The sequence below is a fragment of the Hydractinia symbiolongicarpus genome, chromosome 14 (assembly GCF_029227915.1).
Source record: "Hydractinia symbiolongicarpus strain clone_291-10 chromosome 14, HSymV2.1, whole genome shotgun sequence".
NCBI classification, from domain to species: domain Eukaryota; kingdom Metazoa; phylum Cnidaria; class Hydrozoa; order Anthoathecata; family Hydractiniidae; genus Hydractinia; species Hydractinia symbiolongicarpus.
The window spans coordinates 11524927-11538502 of NC_079888.1; the positions used below are offsets into that span (position 1 = coordinate 11524927).

Genomic DNA, 13576 nt, shown 5'->3' on the forward strand with positions numbered 1-13576 from the left:
CATGGACATGTCACAATGTTGTGGCCCAATAGAGACTAAAAGCTGATGTTAATACACATGTGTTTTACACTCTCCGATGTTAGATGTCAGATTCAATGGATTGTCTGACACTTTAAGAGAAAAATCCTTAGCAACGTTGTCGATAAAGCAAGATTGTTTTTTCTCGCTTTCTACGGCCAGCCCACAATATAGATAGACTGGTCTAATTGGAACAAATTTACATTGACGATAACGACATGATTTTTTTTTGCTCTTTGTTTCTTGTACCTTTGTGTATTTTGCAAGATTATATTTTTTTTTAAAAAAAGAATCCCAATTTAATACGCAAGCATCACCGCGCATGCGTGGAAATTGTGTAAAATCAGGACGAATATACGAACGTTTATATAAGTAACCTGATAGTTCTCGCTAATAAATTATAAAAGCCCGCTAAGACACAAAGAGATGGATTTTGGACAAAATAATTTTATTGTGCACAAAGAAAAACAACAACATTAACATCAACAAACGTAAACAAATCGTTGTTCTCAATCTGAACTGATTTAAGATATCCTCTCGGATATTCATTCACACTCTTCTTTAAAAAATGGCACGAGTTCAACAAAGAATCAAAATATAGTCAAGAAGTGTCTGTGTAGCATATTTGAAATTTTGTCCTATGCAATAATAATTCTTAAAAAAACCGCACCATCCTTTCTTTTAGCCTCACACTTGAGTATTTTAAGTAAACAATTATAGCAGAATATTTGTCCTATTTCAAAACAACAAAATTCTTCGATTTTTAAAGTGCATAGGTATTTTTAAAAGTAAAAATTAAACAATAAAAGTTTAAGAAAAAAATAAAAAATCAAATTTATCTTTGTTCTTTATGTATTTCTGCATAATTAAAAAAGGTTTAAAGGGGGACTCCAGTAAAAATCACTTTTTTCTTTTTTGATTTATACGTACTGAGAAAAGCATAATAAATAAAAAAAAACTTACTTTACTTGTTTTCCTTATTTAAAATTGTTGTACTAGCCTTTGCATATTCAATTTTTTTCTCATAAAAAAACAGACAGGCGCGATTTCATTTAGGACTGGACCCGCTAAAATTCAAGAAACTTTTGACGTTAGGTAAGAGTTAGGTTTGCGATGACTGGTTACAAAAAAGAAACAATCATACATCAAATTCAAGCCAGTGAACAAACTAAAAAAGAAAAATATTAAGTTGCACATTTTAAAAATCAGCGAAGCGTGAAGCTTTTTGTTTATAAAAAATATTCAGGATGGTTGAGAATAGCGACAAAAATAGCATAGATTTACCTTTTCAAAGAAAAATAATGTCGGACAAAAATAGTGATTTTTAAGAGAATATTCTGTCCGACGAATTACATACTATGATACACTAGGAGAAATAGACTTTATACCTCCAGGGATACACTTCTCTAACAATAATATAATAATAATAGCCGTTGTCCGTCTGTCTGTTTGTACTACGCACAAAATCTTGATGCAACAAATATCAAAGGTGATATAGTTTTATCGACTTTGCTGTGACGGGCAAACTCTGGACTTTCCACGGGCTAACGACTGGTATTTTTTAATGCGCAACCAACGAATAAGTCACTTTAGTGCTGATATGGTAAATTTTAAGCAACTTTAGTGCTCAGGGGCTTATGGCAGCTGTGAACTTTTGGTTTATCAAATAGGCAATTTCGAGTCATATTTTATGCAAAGGCATTTTTGCCTCACGCACTGAGAGAGTCCGATTTGTTATTAATCTGATTAGCATTGCAACAGAGGACTGGAGCTGGTTACATTTGTGGCGGGAAAATATAAATAAAAGTTAGCGGCCAAGTAAATTAAAGCAGCAAAAAAAATCACCTCGCTTCTTTGGATAGATACTTGGGAGAAAACATTTAACTTTTTTTCATTCTTAAATTATTTCACACCACACAAAAAGGAAAATACCATTTGCATAAAGTTTATACTTTTTTTTTTTAAAAAAAAAATTTAACTTGATTTAAAATAATTTGGTAGATCAATACTGTGCACCGTTTCTTAAGAAGCAACACAGATCATTTTTAAAAAAATTGAGAATAACTAAGAAACTCGTGTCGCATAGTTTTTTAAGAATCTTTTTAATTTCTAAAATCATCTATACGCATTGCTTCACTGGAAGCATGTTTTATTTTGAGAAACATAATCGCTTCTAACAACTATGCCCACTTTTGGCGGGAAGCGATGTCTCAACGGGGAATGCGATTGGTTAACAACGGTTTAGTGATTATTTATCTTTTGGCTATACTACATTAATAACAACATGTTACTCTTACACCATTAATTGAATTTTTTAAAACAATGTACTGGCTATTTTGTATGGGAAATAAGTGTTGTTTGGCTTGTAATGGCGTCATAAAGCATTTTTAATCCGGTCATATTAGGTGGCTTACAGTAAAAGTATAAAGGATACAACAAGGTTTCGAGTTAATCGGATAATAATTAATTTTTGCAAGAAAATACACTTATCAGGCTTTTGATCTTTTTTAACAAAACTATCTGTGTAGCTTTTTTTGTTTCTACAAATAATGGCTTTGCGCGCAAATGAGACATACAATCCAGCTTTTAATTATGGCTGCAAAAATTTGAAAATTGCTGCTTCGCTGGTTTCTAAATTTTTTATAAAAGTAATGCGGACGTTCAAACGAAGTGAGAAAAGAAATTTTACATATTTCCGAAGCTTTAAAAATAGAAAGTTTAACGTGAACATCGTATGCATAAGAAAATTGAATGTCAAATGTTTTAGAATAAGTCTTTTATATACTGCGTAGGAAGAAAAAGTAAAGATTATGTTGTTAGTTGTAAGAAAAATATTTTTATGCATTGTCATTTCTTGTGTAGCTACTTCACGTTTTATAAACAATATTTTTTTTTTAATTTTTCTTTAGTGAATTATTTTTTTTATAAAATTATTTAATTTTATAATTAATTTTTCTTATTTAATTTGGACAAAAAGTTCACTTTATACGTTAAGATTAACCGGTAAATTTTGTTTTCGAACGTAGACAGCAATTCGAATCGAAGCATAGAATTCGATTTTGCAATTTCCTTAACAAAAGCCCGCGCAAAATTGTGGAGAGGTAAGGCAAGACTGCTAAAGTTTTTTTCCAGTGCTTGTTGTTTTTTGGTAGGTTAAGTTTATTTATTTTCAAAAACCCTTTCTTTATATGTTTTATGCTCTGGTTTTATTTAATGTCTTGTGCAAAAATAAAAAAGAGTTTGAAGCGAAGGATTCGTGTAAACTAATCGAGTTGGCTGGCCAACTTTTTTTGCAAAGCGTATAATAAAACTTTGTTTTGAAAATCAAACAGATTATTTAGGACCAAGGAGCAGTGAAAAAGCAAGTTTTAAAAAGTTTTGTTTTGTTTGGTTACATATTTAACTAGCTAGCTAACTGGATAGCTTTCTGTTTTTGGCTATCCTGAATTAATTCTTCTTGCTAAACTAGGACAAAAACGATATTATGAAAACCTTTTTACTTGACATTTTTAAAGTAAAAACTACTGGGAATTTTTCACTTAATACTTCTTTTTTCCTTTTGCATGTCTGAACTCGTAATTTCTGAAAAAAATTTAACTGAAAATTAAACATATTCTGAAACATAACGAATGCGGAAGTCGTTGGTCCTCAGACTTAACGAATGCGTCAAAATTACTCTGCCGACATTTCTTTTCGGTTTTCGTTTCGTAAATAAACACCGGAAGTGAGAACCATGTTTTAAATTTAGCGCGACAAAAATATCTGGACGAAAATATTTCAATTATGCTATGTTCAATCTTTCAAAAGCGTTTCTGACTTTTCTTAAGTGTCTGCTTCGCACATCGCACAAAAAATACGTGCTTCTAGCATCACCAAGGTGGAAGTAGAATAGAAATATTTATCTACCCAGCTTTTTCTGGTTAAAATACTGAATTTAAGAAAGTATTTAGAAAATTTCGCCATTTTCGAATTCGTTTATGTTAATTTATAGCATGCAAAAAGCTATATTGTGCATTTGGACTGTTTTAATCTTGGATCCAGCAGGATCGTAAAAGATTGACTGGCAAAATTTCGCGAGAGATAACTTTTGTGACGATGTTGCGGTGTTCGACATTTTGAAATTTTATTACATCTTATTAATAGCATGACTTGTGACATTAGTTCCTCAAAACCTTAGTCGCAGTTTACATGCAATTATTAATCGAATCTAATTTGATAATTACTAACTGTTGTTGTTGTTACTACTCGTGCTGTTTTTTAATACATAATTGATTGCATGTCTTTTCCGAAGCATCAAGAGTATTGACATTTTGTTGTACCTAGAAAGGTGTGGTTGACGTGAGAGTGGATAAGGAATTCGAATTTAGTATATAAACCATATCAAGGAGGATTTTGGGTGTGATGACACGAATATTAATAGTGCGTAAGAATCAAACCAGCTGATCTTTGTATTTTCTTTGGTGTGTATGGTTGGCTGTAAGTGGGTGGAGCACCAGTGCACGTTTTTTTAAAAAAAACATCCAAATTTTTTATAACAATGTTATTCAAACAAATTGTTCAATACACTAAGAAGTTATTAATTGAGGTTGAAATAATTCTTATTGCGTGTTTAGCTAAAGAACCTTTTTAAAAAAAAATACCAACTTAAACTTTTTAAAAGCTATACAGAACTTCTTTTTTATTTTACTAAAACGGTTATAAGTAGTTGCAAAGTTCCTGTCTTGTAGGTCATATAAGAAAATCGTATTTTTTTTCTGTTGGGTTTTTTTCATTTCCATTGTATCTTACTTTATTTCCATCTGACGTTTTGTCTACTGTAAGACTACTGTATATCAATGACAAATCAGACACAGTAAACATCACAAGATGATGTTTCATGTGGGAAGTGTAATAAACTAGGTACCAAATATATGTTGTGATTACTAGCGGGACCAGCTTAACATTTTCCTTTATTTTTTAATTAAAACATTGTCTATCTTTGCTAACTTAAAGTATTTCCTAATTTTAAAATTTATCTGTGATTTTATAAGATACGGTCACCAATTTCTTCCTTTTAAGAAATACGATAGTTTAGTCTATTTAGCAGCTTCATTTAATTCTTAAAGGGGATAACCAGGGTTTAAGTGGAAACACTTGCATGACACTTTACGCGTCTTTTTTTGGCCTTAAATATTCTCGTTGTTCTTCCAAAAATTAGGGAAATATATATGACCAAATTTATGGATGATGATGGATATTTAAAGGAATGGAAGAAATAGATGATGTTGAAGTTATCTTATTTGTAAAAACATTATGTATACTAACACAAAGGAAGAAATAACTTTTCTAAATAACTGATTTTATAATCTAGAAAAGATTCAGGCTGACTAGCTACGTTCTGATGTTCTTAATTATAGCCAAAATCTAAGCCTCAACGTTCTTGCAAACTAGATTCCTATATATAAAAAACGGGCAAGCACGTAAATAAATTTCTCAGTCTTTTTAATTTACGTTTAGCAAGCTGCGAATAAATCCGTATACTGTGGACTTTTTTGGAAAAAAGATTTTTAAGAATACGCTTTATAAGAATATTAGGCTGGTATTTTATGTTAAAAGCAATAGGTCTATTGTTTAGAACAACAGAAAAACAAGATCAGCCTTAAAATTTCGGTATTATTCTTATAAAAAATCGTGTATTGAGAGTCAAAACTGAAATCTAAAGAGCAGGTTTAGGCTAAAATCTAAAGAGCAGGTTTAGGCTAAACAAACGATATCTTCGCCAGGTGTCTGTTTTTTTTATATATATGTTTTTCTCCTTCTTACAACTTTTAAGTTTGTTTTTTCTTTAAATTCGAAAATTAATAAAATTGTTTCAGAGAAATCTAATGATCTACTTTTTGAAAACTATCAAACTTCACTTCTTTGAAATCTGTTAGAAAAAGGTAGCGTTTTCTTTTCTCCGCTATATTGAAAGATAGAAAATAAAATTGCAAAACTCATTCAGTTTCCTCAGGACCATTTACTCTTTTGAGAAGGAGAATAAAAAGCACGTACGTTTTTCTGTTAGCAGAATAACTATACTTTTTATTTTTTTACAAAAATTTGACGAAACATGGGTCGCCAGGTGGGGCACACCACTTTTTTGCTCGATTTTTATTTTTTGTTAATTAGATTATGGTCCCAGCAAAATTGCGAATGGTTGGCAATAGAAAAATGCAACTTTAATTCATAAACATTTGTCACAAACGTGCGCTTTGCCTTTAAACTTTTGTGCGCAGTATGGTCAGTGATGTCCTGATACTCTATTTTTTTTGCTTTAATTTGCTTCTGCAAGTTTTTCATGCATTCCATACACAACTAAGGTTTAGTCCAGCACTTAAAGTTCTTTTTTATTATTTCAGCACTAAAAGTATTTTAACTGTTGTTTATGTGAGTCTTTTTATTAAACCAAAAGTACACAGATGTTATAATTTTCGTTTACTATTTTTTTATTCATTTTTAATAATTTTTTTATAGTTGCTAAAGTACAAAGCCGAACACAAAAATGTGCTAAAAATTTACCATCCCAGTCTAGTGCAAAACAATAGTACATGAACCAATCCGGAGCACGAAGGCTAAGAATAAGAAAGGCTATTATTATTTCAAACCCTTCATTCTGTATTCTATTGTAGGTCGTTAGGTTCCTGGCGCAATCTTAATTTTAAAGTTGCTATCTCAGAAAAATAGCCATTATTTTCCTATAAAAATAAGACTAATTTTTTTCCCTTCGAATTTTATTATGACTTTTCAAGATTATAATCCCTTATATTTATTATGTTTAGTTTCATTTTTTTAACCTTTTTTATTTAAAAACTTTATAACAGGTCAGCCAGCTAAAACATGTAACATCAACCATAACATATGAGAACTTTTTAATTTATTAAAAAAATCAGCAATGTTACATCCATGGTCTCGTTTTGATAAGTGAATTATGTTTTGAAAAATGAAATTAGAAAGTGTTATTAATTGTGTTAAGACATCTAATTGTGTTTGTGTGTTCGGTTATTTTTTTGTTTCGTCAAGGTTTCATACAACCGAAAATTGTCGTGAATGAAGTAACAGTTTCGTTGTTCTCGGAAAGCGGTTAAATATAACCGAAAGCTACGCGAGTTTTAACGGGATAAAACACAACTCTTTTGTAAAAAAAGAAATAATAATAATCATAATACTAAAAATGATGTAGTGTTTAGATCTTAACCCCTCCCACCACGCGGAAAGGCAAATGCATTTTGGCTGCTGTAACGCGTAGATCTATCCCACGTCCCTACAATTTTAGTTCATTTCCTTGTGTCTTGTCTCCTAAAAATGCAACTAGCAAAAGGGCTTACTTTTTACCCTAAATTAGCATCCATATTTTTGCATCAGTATATTTTTTACTACCAATTTAAGAGTTTTTAGGAAAATGTTCTTAAGTAGAAAAATTGTAATTCTCTTAACCACTGCTCAAGGTACACGCGCGAGATGAAAAGATTAGACAAAAAACATCGCTGAATCGCCTTCAAGGCGCCTGTGTATTATACATCAAGTTTGTACGGTATGTTTTACATTGTCTTACACGTGTTAAACAATAACATACATAAAAAATCGTGTTCGGTACTTTACACAAAATGATTTTCAATATGGCTTCTCAGAATGCGTTTGTTTATACGGATCGTATCTCTTCGGAGAAGTAATTGCTAAGCTATCAAATCTCTCACTAAAAGTATATATATACGATGAAACAGCATTTTGCTCAAGGATAGCTCGAGTTGAAAGAAACAAGTTTTTTTTACACGTCATCCATATATTAGTTTTTGTGGTTGTCACTAGCTAGCTAGCTCATGCAAGTAAGATCGTCGACGTATTCATCAAAATCCACTCACATTCAAACCGTACATTCTATTGGAGGGGCAGCTTTCTTGTGGTGTATTATCGTAGTTAGATAAGCTTTAGGTAGCTAACTAGCTAGCTTAACCAAAAAACTAACACTTCTGACGTTTAAGATCTTCCTTATTGTATGGAGCCTCTTTGATGGTGACCATCCTGGATGACAGTGAGTGCAATTATAAATCATGACAATGTTCACTGGCCACATACCATGCCAAGAAGATTTTATTTAAACCCAGTGAACAACTGGAAACAGGTACAAAACTTCTCTTCTTTTTACCACATCTAAAAGACAAATTTGTGAATTTAGGTAGCTAGCTACTGTTAATGTAGCTAGCTAAGTTTGGTGCATTAATGTTTTTATTCAAGGCATATTGTTTTTTAATCTAAGGTTCACTATGTTTAATTTCTTAAATTAGGATTTAAGATTATGCTATTAATATTTTAATTTTGTCATAATTTCTTAATATTTGTCCAACCAGGTTTTAAGTTATTGTGCAAGAACTGTTTGAAATCACAATCATAAAGCCTAATAATGCAGTGTTGTTTGTGTAAAAGCTTTCTAGTTTGGTATTTCATCAGCATGTTTGACATATTTTGAAACTTCTACACTGCATTCATCTATTTTTCAACACTAATTATTTTTATCAATTATTATTTCTATCAATTACATTTAGTTCTTTTCTTAATTCTCCTTGTACTCCTTAATACTATATTGATAAACTTAATTTATGTATATCTATATATTTAAGTTGTTTTATTTATTTATTTATTTACTATACTCAATGTAATGCTCAATAAGTGTGTTAAGAAAACAAACTTACTGTACTAAAAGCTAATATATATTTAAAACAGATTGTGTTCTGCTAGTTCAACTTTTTTTACATTTGCATACTTTTTATTACCATTAAGTCACCAGTATCAAATATTAGCAGGCTCAAATCCTACATCTTTTTTAAAAAAATTGAAATCATTCAGGATTGATCTATTAGCATTATTTTTTATGTCTATTTTTTATGTCTATTAAGAATAATAATTTTAAGTCATTTAAAAATCATTCTCTTGCGGCTCAAAATTCAAAATTCTTAATTACTGAAGGTTTTAGATAAGTTTTTTCAAATTGTTCTTGCTTTTTCTATAGGATATATATATATCCTTGCTTCATAACTTAATGTATTCTTGTGTTTATGTATCCTGAAAAATGCTGCTATTCCTTGTGTTTGTTTTGCATGTATAATTTTATGCTCAGGCTTTTTTTAAAAAAAATTAGTGAGCACACATCAGATACTTTAGTCATCCATGCATGTCTGATAAATAGGTCAACTAATTTTAATTGCATGTGATATTGACAGCACACATGTACATGATTTTACATGTAGTGGGTTCATTCTATTGTAATCCTCTCTTTATAAGCTTGAATTAAAATATATGTTACTGAGGTAGTCACATAAAATTTATCCTAATAATATTGACCCATAGATATGAAAATAAATTAAATAATATAAATTTAAGGAATAAATAATCTACTGCCATAATTGACATATTTTTTTCTTTGCTTGAAATCCTTTTATCTTCATTCCTCATTTATTTTTAAGTTATATTTTTTTAATTTAATTGGCTCATTTTTACACTGTTGTAACACATGTTTTTTAGTCGCTTGTATGCAATAATATTTAAATTGAATTGAATTAAAGATTGTTTTTTTTTCTCCATTAATTTTCACTGTATATAACAGAAATAACCTGTGCATAGGGTTTAAAAACACAAACATAAAAAAATAACGACATATCTAATCCAAATATATAAAAGTTTCCCTACTACTTTTGTTTGTTGTGTTATTTATATTTTGAAGTTGTTTTGACACAAAGACCATACAAGTAGACACCTAGATCCTGTTACAATAATGTTAAATATGTTGTTTTGAATCGTTCGATCAGACAAAGTGTCAATATTTTGGTGTCAGAACCGAAGTAGTTGAGTAGTTTTAGACAAAAATAAAAACATATTAAAACCAAAAAATAACATTCCAAACAGCAAAAATAACTTGTTTTGAACAAACGTAAGTAAACAAGTCTGCTACTCAATGCTGTGTTGTGTAAACCACAGCCAAGAAAACGTGAAGCTTTTAGACTCGAAACTGAAAGTGTTTTTAAATTAAGTCACACTTTCAAAGAAATCCATGTTTGTATTATTAAAAGAATTATGAGCAATGTTTAAAGACATTTTGCTAACAATTCCAACTAAATAATTTTTGTGTCGCCAAGGTAACACTTTCAATTTAATTTTTCATTGGTTTTGTTGCGTCCCCACTTGGTTATATTTTTTGGAATCATATAATCTTGTATATTAATAATAAAACACTTTTCTGTATATAGTTGGCCAGGTCACTGTTGTTTTGGTTCAAACACAAACTGAAAAACAAATAATAAACATTCTTTGATCTTTACCTCTGACAATTCACATTAGTGTGGTTAATAAGATCTTGTTTATTTTCCTTGGCTGTCTTCCAGTTCCCTTCTAAAAAATCCAAATAGAAAACAAACAATATATACATACATAACACACTCAAATAGATTGTTTTTAGCAAAAAACTGCCCAGGTGGAGTTTATTTTGCAGATAAATACAGTAGTTCAAAATTCAAAGTCTGTTTAGTCAGTGGAAGTTTAAACAAATGTTTACATGTTTGTTATTGTTTCATAGATATTTTTTGCACTCAAAAACAAGTAGTAGCGGATGTTTTAAATGCTGTAGCAAAATGCACATGGTGCTGCCAAGTACACAATATTGGGTGGGCCTCTATACAGTATGCTAAGAATTAAGGTTCAAGACCAATTAAATTAAATTCATTTGAATTGAGTTATCATGTTAAATCAAACCTAGTATGTTGTGATATTCCGCTTGGTATGAAAGTGCAGCTAAACTAAAATCTAAAAATTAAGAAGTAATGGTGACCCTAACTAAATTGTCTAAATATGTCATGTTGTATCCTAACTAAACCTTACTGGAGTGCAGTTATTTATGCATTTTGTTAATTACTTCACTTATGGGCAGTCAACATATTTAACTGAATGGCAAGTAAAGATGACATAAAGACTTTGTTAACATGGTTTTTGGTAAAAGCAAAAACAGCTTTATGTTATTTGAATATGAAAAAAAATGAAGAATCAACCAAACCTCCATATTTTATACTAGTAAGTATTCTATTGGTGCAGAAGTGGGAAAAAATAATAAAAACTGGATTTCATAAACCTTGCCAGCAGTATAAATAGTAACCTAGGAATCCCAGACTGCCTTAAAAATACACTGACCTTCACCTAAAAAACCACATTGTTTCCCGGATCATAGAGCTTTAATAGCAGAGAAATAAAATTTACCATTGTCACTGGTTAAACATAAAAATATAACAGACACATATGCACTCCCTAAGATATATAAAAAGCCATTAAATGAAGCATAAGGTTTTTGAAGAGTTTATATTTACATTGCAGTTGGCTTAAAAAATGGTGATATTGTACTTGTTTCATGCCAACTCTTATTGGTATTATTTAACAATCATACTTTTATCCTTTACTAAAAAACTGTCTAAAATACTTCCTAAGCACGTTTTGTATGCAGCATGACCGCTGTCTGATTTTCACCTCAGTTTACACAGTGCAAAATTTTGATAGCACGGTTTGGGAGTAGTGCGGAAAAATCATTGTGCTGGCTGCAACTTTTTTTCACTGAAAAAAAAACATAAACTCATGAGCGGGAACCACTTTTTTTTTGAAAAAAAATATAGGGCTAAATACACTGTGTAATTATAAGTTTGTATGACAAGGACCATCTTAAAATCTTTTTGTTCATGTATTCAGAGAGCTGAATACATCCAGAAACTTGCATCAATGGGTAATTTGCAAAACTTGATTCTGTGAAAGGAGCTTGCTTAAGGGAAATTTGGTGTTGAAAACCTATAAGTTCCAATCAAGAAATGAAGACATTTATTGTAGGTAGAAGAAGTAGCTATGTGTGACTGTTTTTTAAGTTTAATATAGTCTGATAAATAGCTCACTACGAAAAGCATTGTCGTACATATTTTTTGTTTATTGTTTTACATGATTTATGTATGGAAGTGGAGGCAAATTATATCTACTTTTGTTTAAAATATGCATATTGCTATAATAATCCAGATAGAATCATATTGTTAAAAAAGAAGACTTAATTACCTTCTTTGATTTATGTTTAGGAATATGTTCATTCAAAATTGCTAGAACTAGGTTTTTTATCTTTTTAAAATTTAGCTGATTCTTTTTTTTTATTTCGAGCTTGTCAGATAGACTTATAAAGTATTTGTTAAAACACAGGGTGTTGAAAATACTTCTTTGGTTGAGCACTGAAACTGTAATCTTGCAAGAAAAATTATGCGCTTAAAAATTTAAACAGGTATATCTTGCAATATTTCAAGGGCTAATTTTTTACTTTTTTAGATTTAGCATGAATTTTACATAAATTTCTCTCAGTTAATAGATATTTCTTTGTATTTATGGGATGCACACTCTTGATTAAAGCATCTTATTATGAGTTGCACAAGTATTGTGTACAAGCATTTTCAATTTTGAAAGCTGATGTGGACGTTTTTAAACTATGTTTCTTCTAAATTTTTAACATTTCTAACTCTACAAAGTGTATAAATTTTATTAAGAAAAAAAAAACAAAAGAAACCAAAAGATTATTTTTGTAAATACATTCTTTTACATAGAAATCAAGCCATTTACATGCTGGTGAACACCCTATCACGATCCTAAGCACTTAGAAAGGATTACCATTGTTTTATTTTATGCAGAATGGTTGTACACTCCTCCACATTGATCTTTATGTTATTGTTTTAATAGGTGTCGGAGACAAATAATGCATGCTTATCATTATCATCATCAGGTAAATGTTTATGTTCCAATTTCTTCAACATTTTTGTAGCAATTTTTTAAATAAAGGAAACTAAAAGCTGATCATGTATTTAAACAAGAACTCTACAATTTTATTTTCGTTATTCTTGTGTCTAACAATATAAATGGCCATTGAAATTTCACAGAAATTACGCTTCTTTGTATGTATCTGGGGATGGATCTAAAAATATAAATTAGAAACAATTTCATTTAAAATTTCGATTCCCAGGTTGTATGCATTTACTCATTGTTTAATTTAAGGGCTTGTTTCAAAATATCAGAAACCCCCCTTAATACTAAAAATTAACTTAAGCGCCACATGCATGAATATATGCCAAAGGTTTAGGAGACACTTGAAAGGAAAAGGTGGTTATGCTTTTAGGATAAAAATGACCTTTATAACTAGTAAAACTTCAAAAAGCAGGAGCAATGTTTCAAAAATAAAATTGCATCCTAAAAATAAAGCACAACATTTTCAGCCTCAAAATATTGGCCTCAAAGTTATTTAATTTTTCACAACTTTAAAATATGGATCCTGTTGTATATATTTATTGAGCAGAGTTAATAAGAAAATGGTACTTAATAATAATGAGCAATTTTTCAGTCAAAAACCTATGATGGTTTTTATACCTTGTTGGCCTGCAACAAGATCACTTCCTTTGAACCTGATTTTATAAAGGGTTAAAGTGTTTGCATCAAACTGAGAGTGATTCTTTTGGATACTCACACTAATTGTGTAATATTTAATGTC

The 13576-nt window shown here is 30.2% G+C and overlaps 1 protein-coding gene and 1 long non-coding RNA gene across 7 annotated transcripts in view; one reads left to right on the forward strand and one right to left on the reverse strand.

Moving 5' to 3' along the window:
* LOC130625771 (uncharacterized) overlaps positions 1–13576 on the forward strand; it is a 74800-nt gene that overhangs the window by 25976 nt on the left and 35248 nt on the right. For 4 of the 5 annotated variants that reach the window (XM_057440874.1, XM_057440873.1, XM_057440872.1 and 1 more), the window contains one exon: positions 12775–12817. In XM_057440874.1, the coding sequence (XP_057296857.1) occupies positions 12775–12817 (43 nt within the window). Of the gene's footprint in view, positions 1–8017; positions 8159–12774; positions 12818–13576 lie in introns of those variants that run through there. The other variant, XM_057440876.1, reaches the window with a different exon arrangement.
* The window catches only part of LOC130625775 (uncharacterized), a 36998-nt gene continuing 30942 nt past the window's right edge, over positions 7521–13576 (reverse strand). Inside the window, exons 6-7 of one of the 2 annotated variants that reach the window (XR_008981758.1) lie at positions 10350–10419; positions 7521–8187 (exon numbers count right to left, since the gene is read on the reverse strand). This is a non-coding gene — a long non-coding RNA (uncharacterized LOC130625775). Of the gene's footprint in view, positions 8188–10349; positions 13007–13576 lie in introns of both variants that reach the window. The other variant, XR_008981759.1, reaches the window with a different exon arrangement.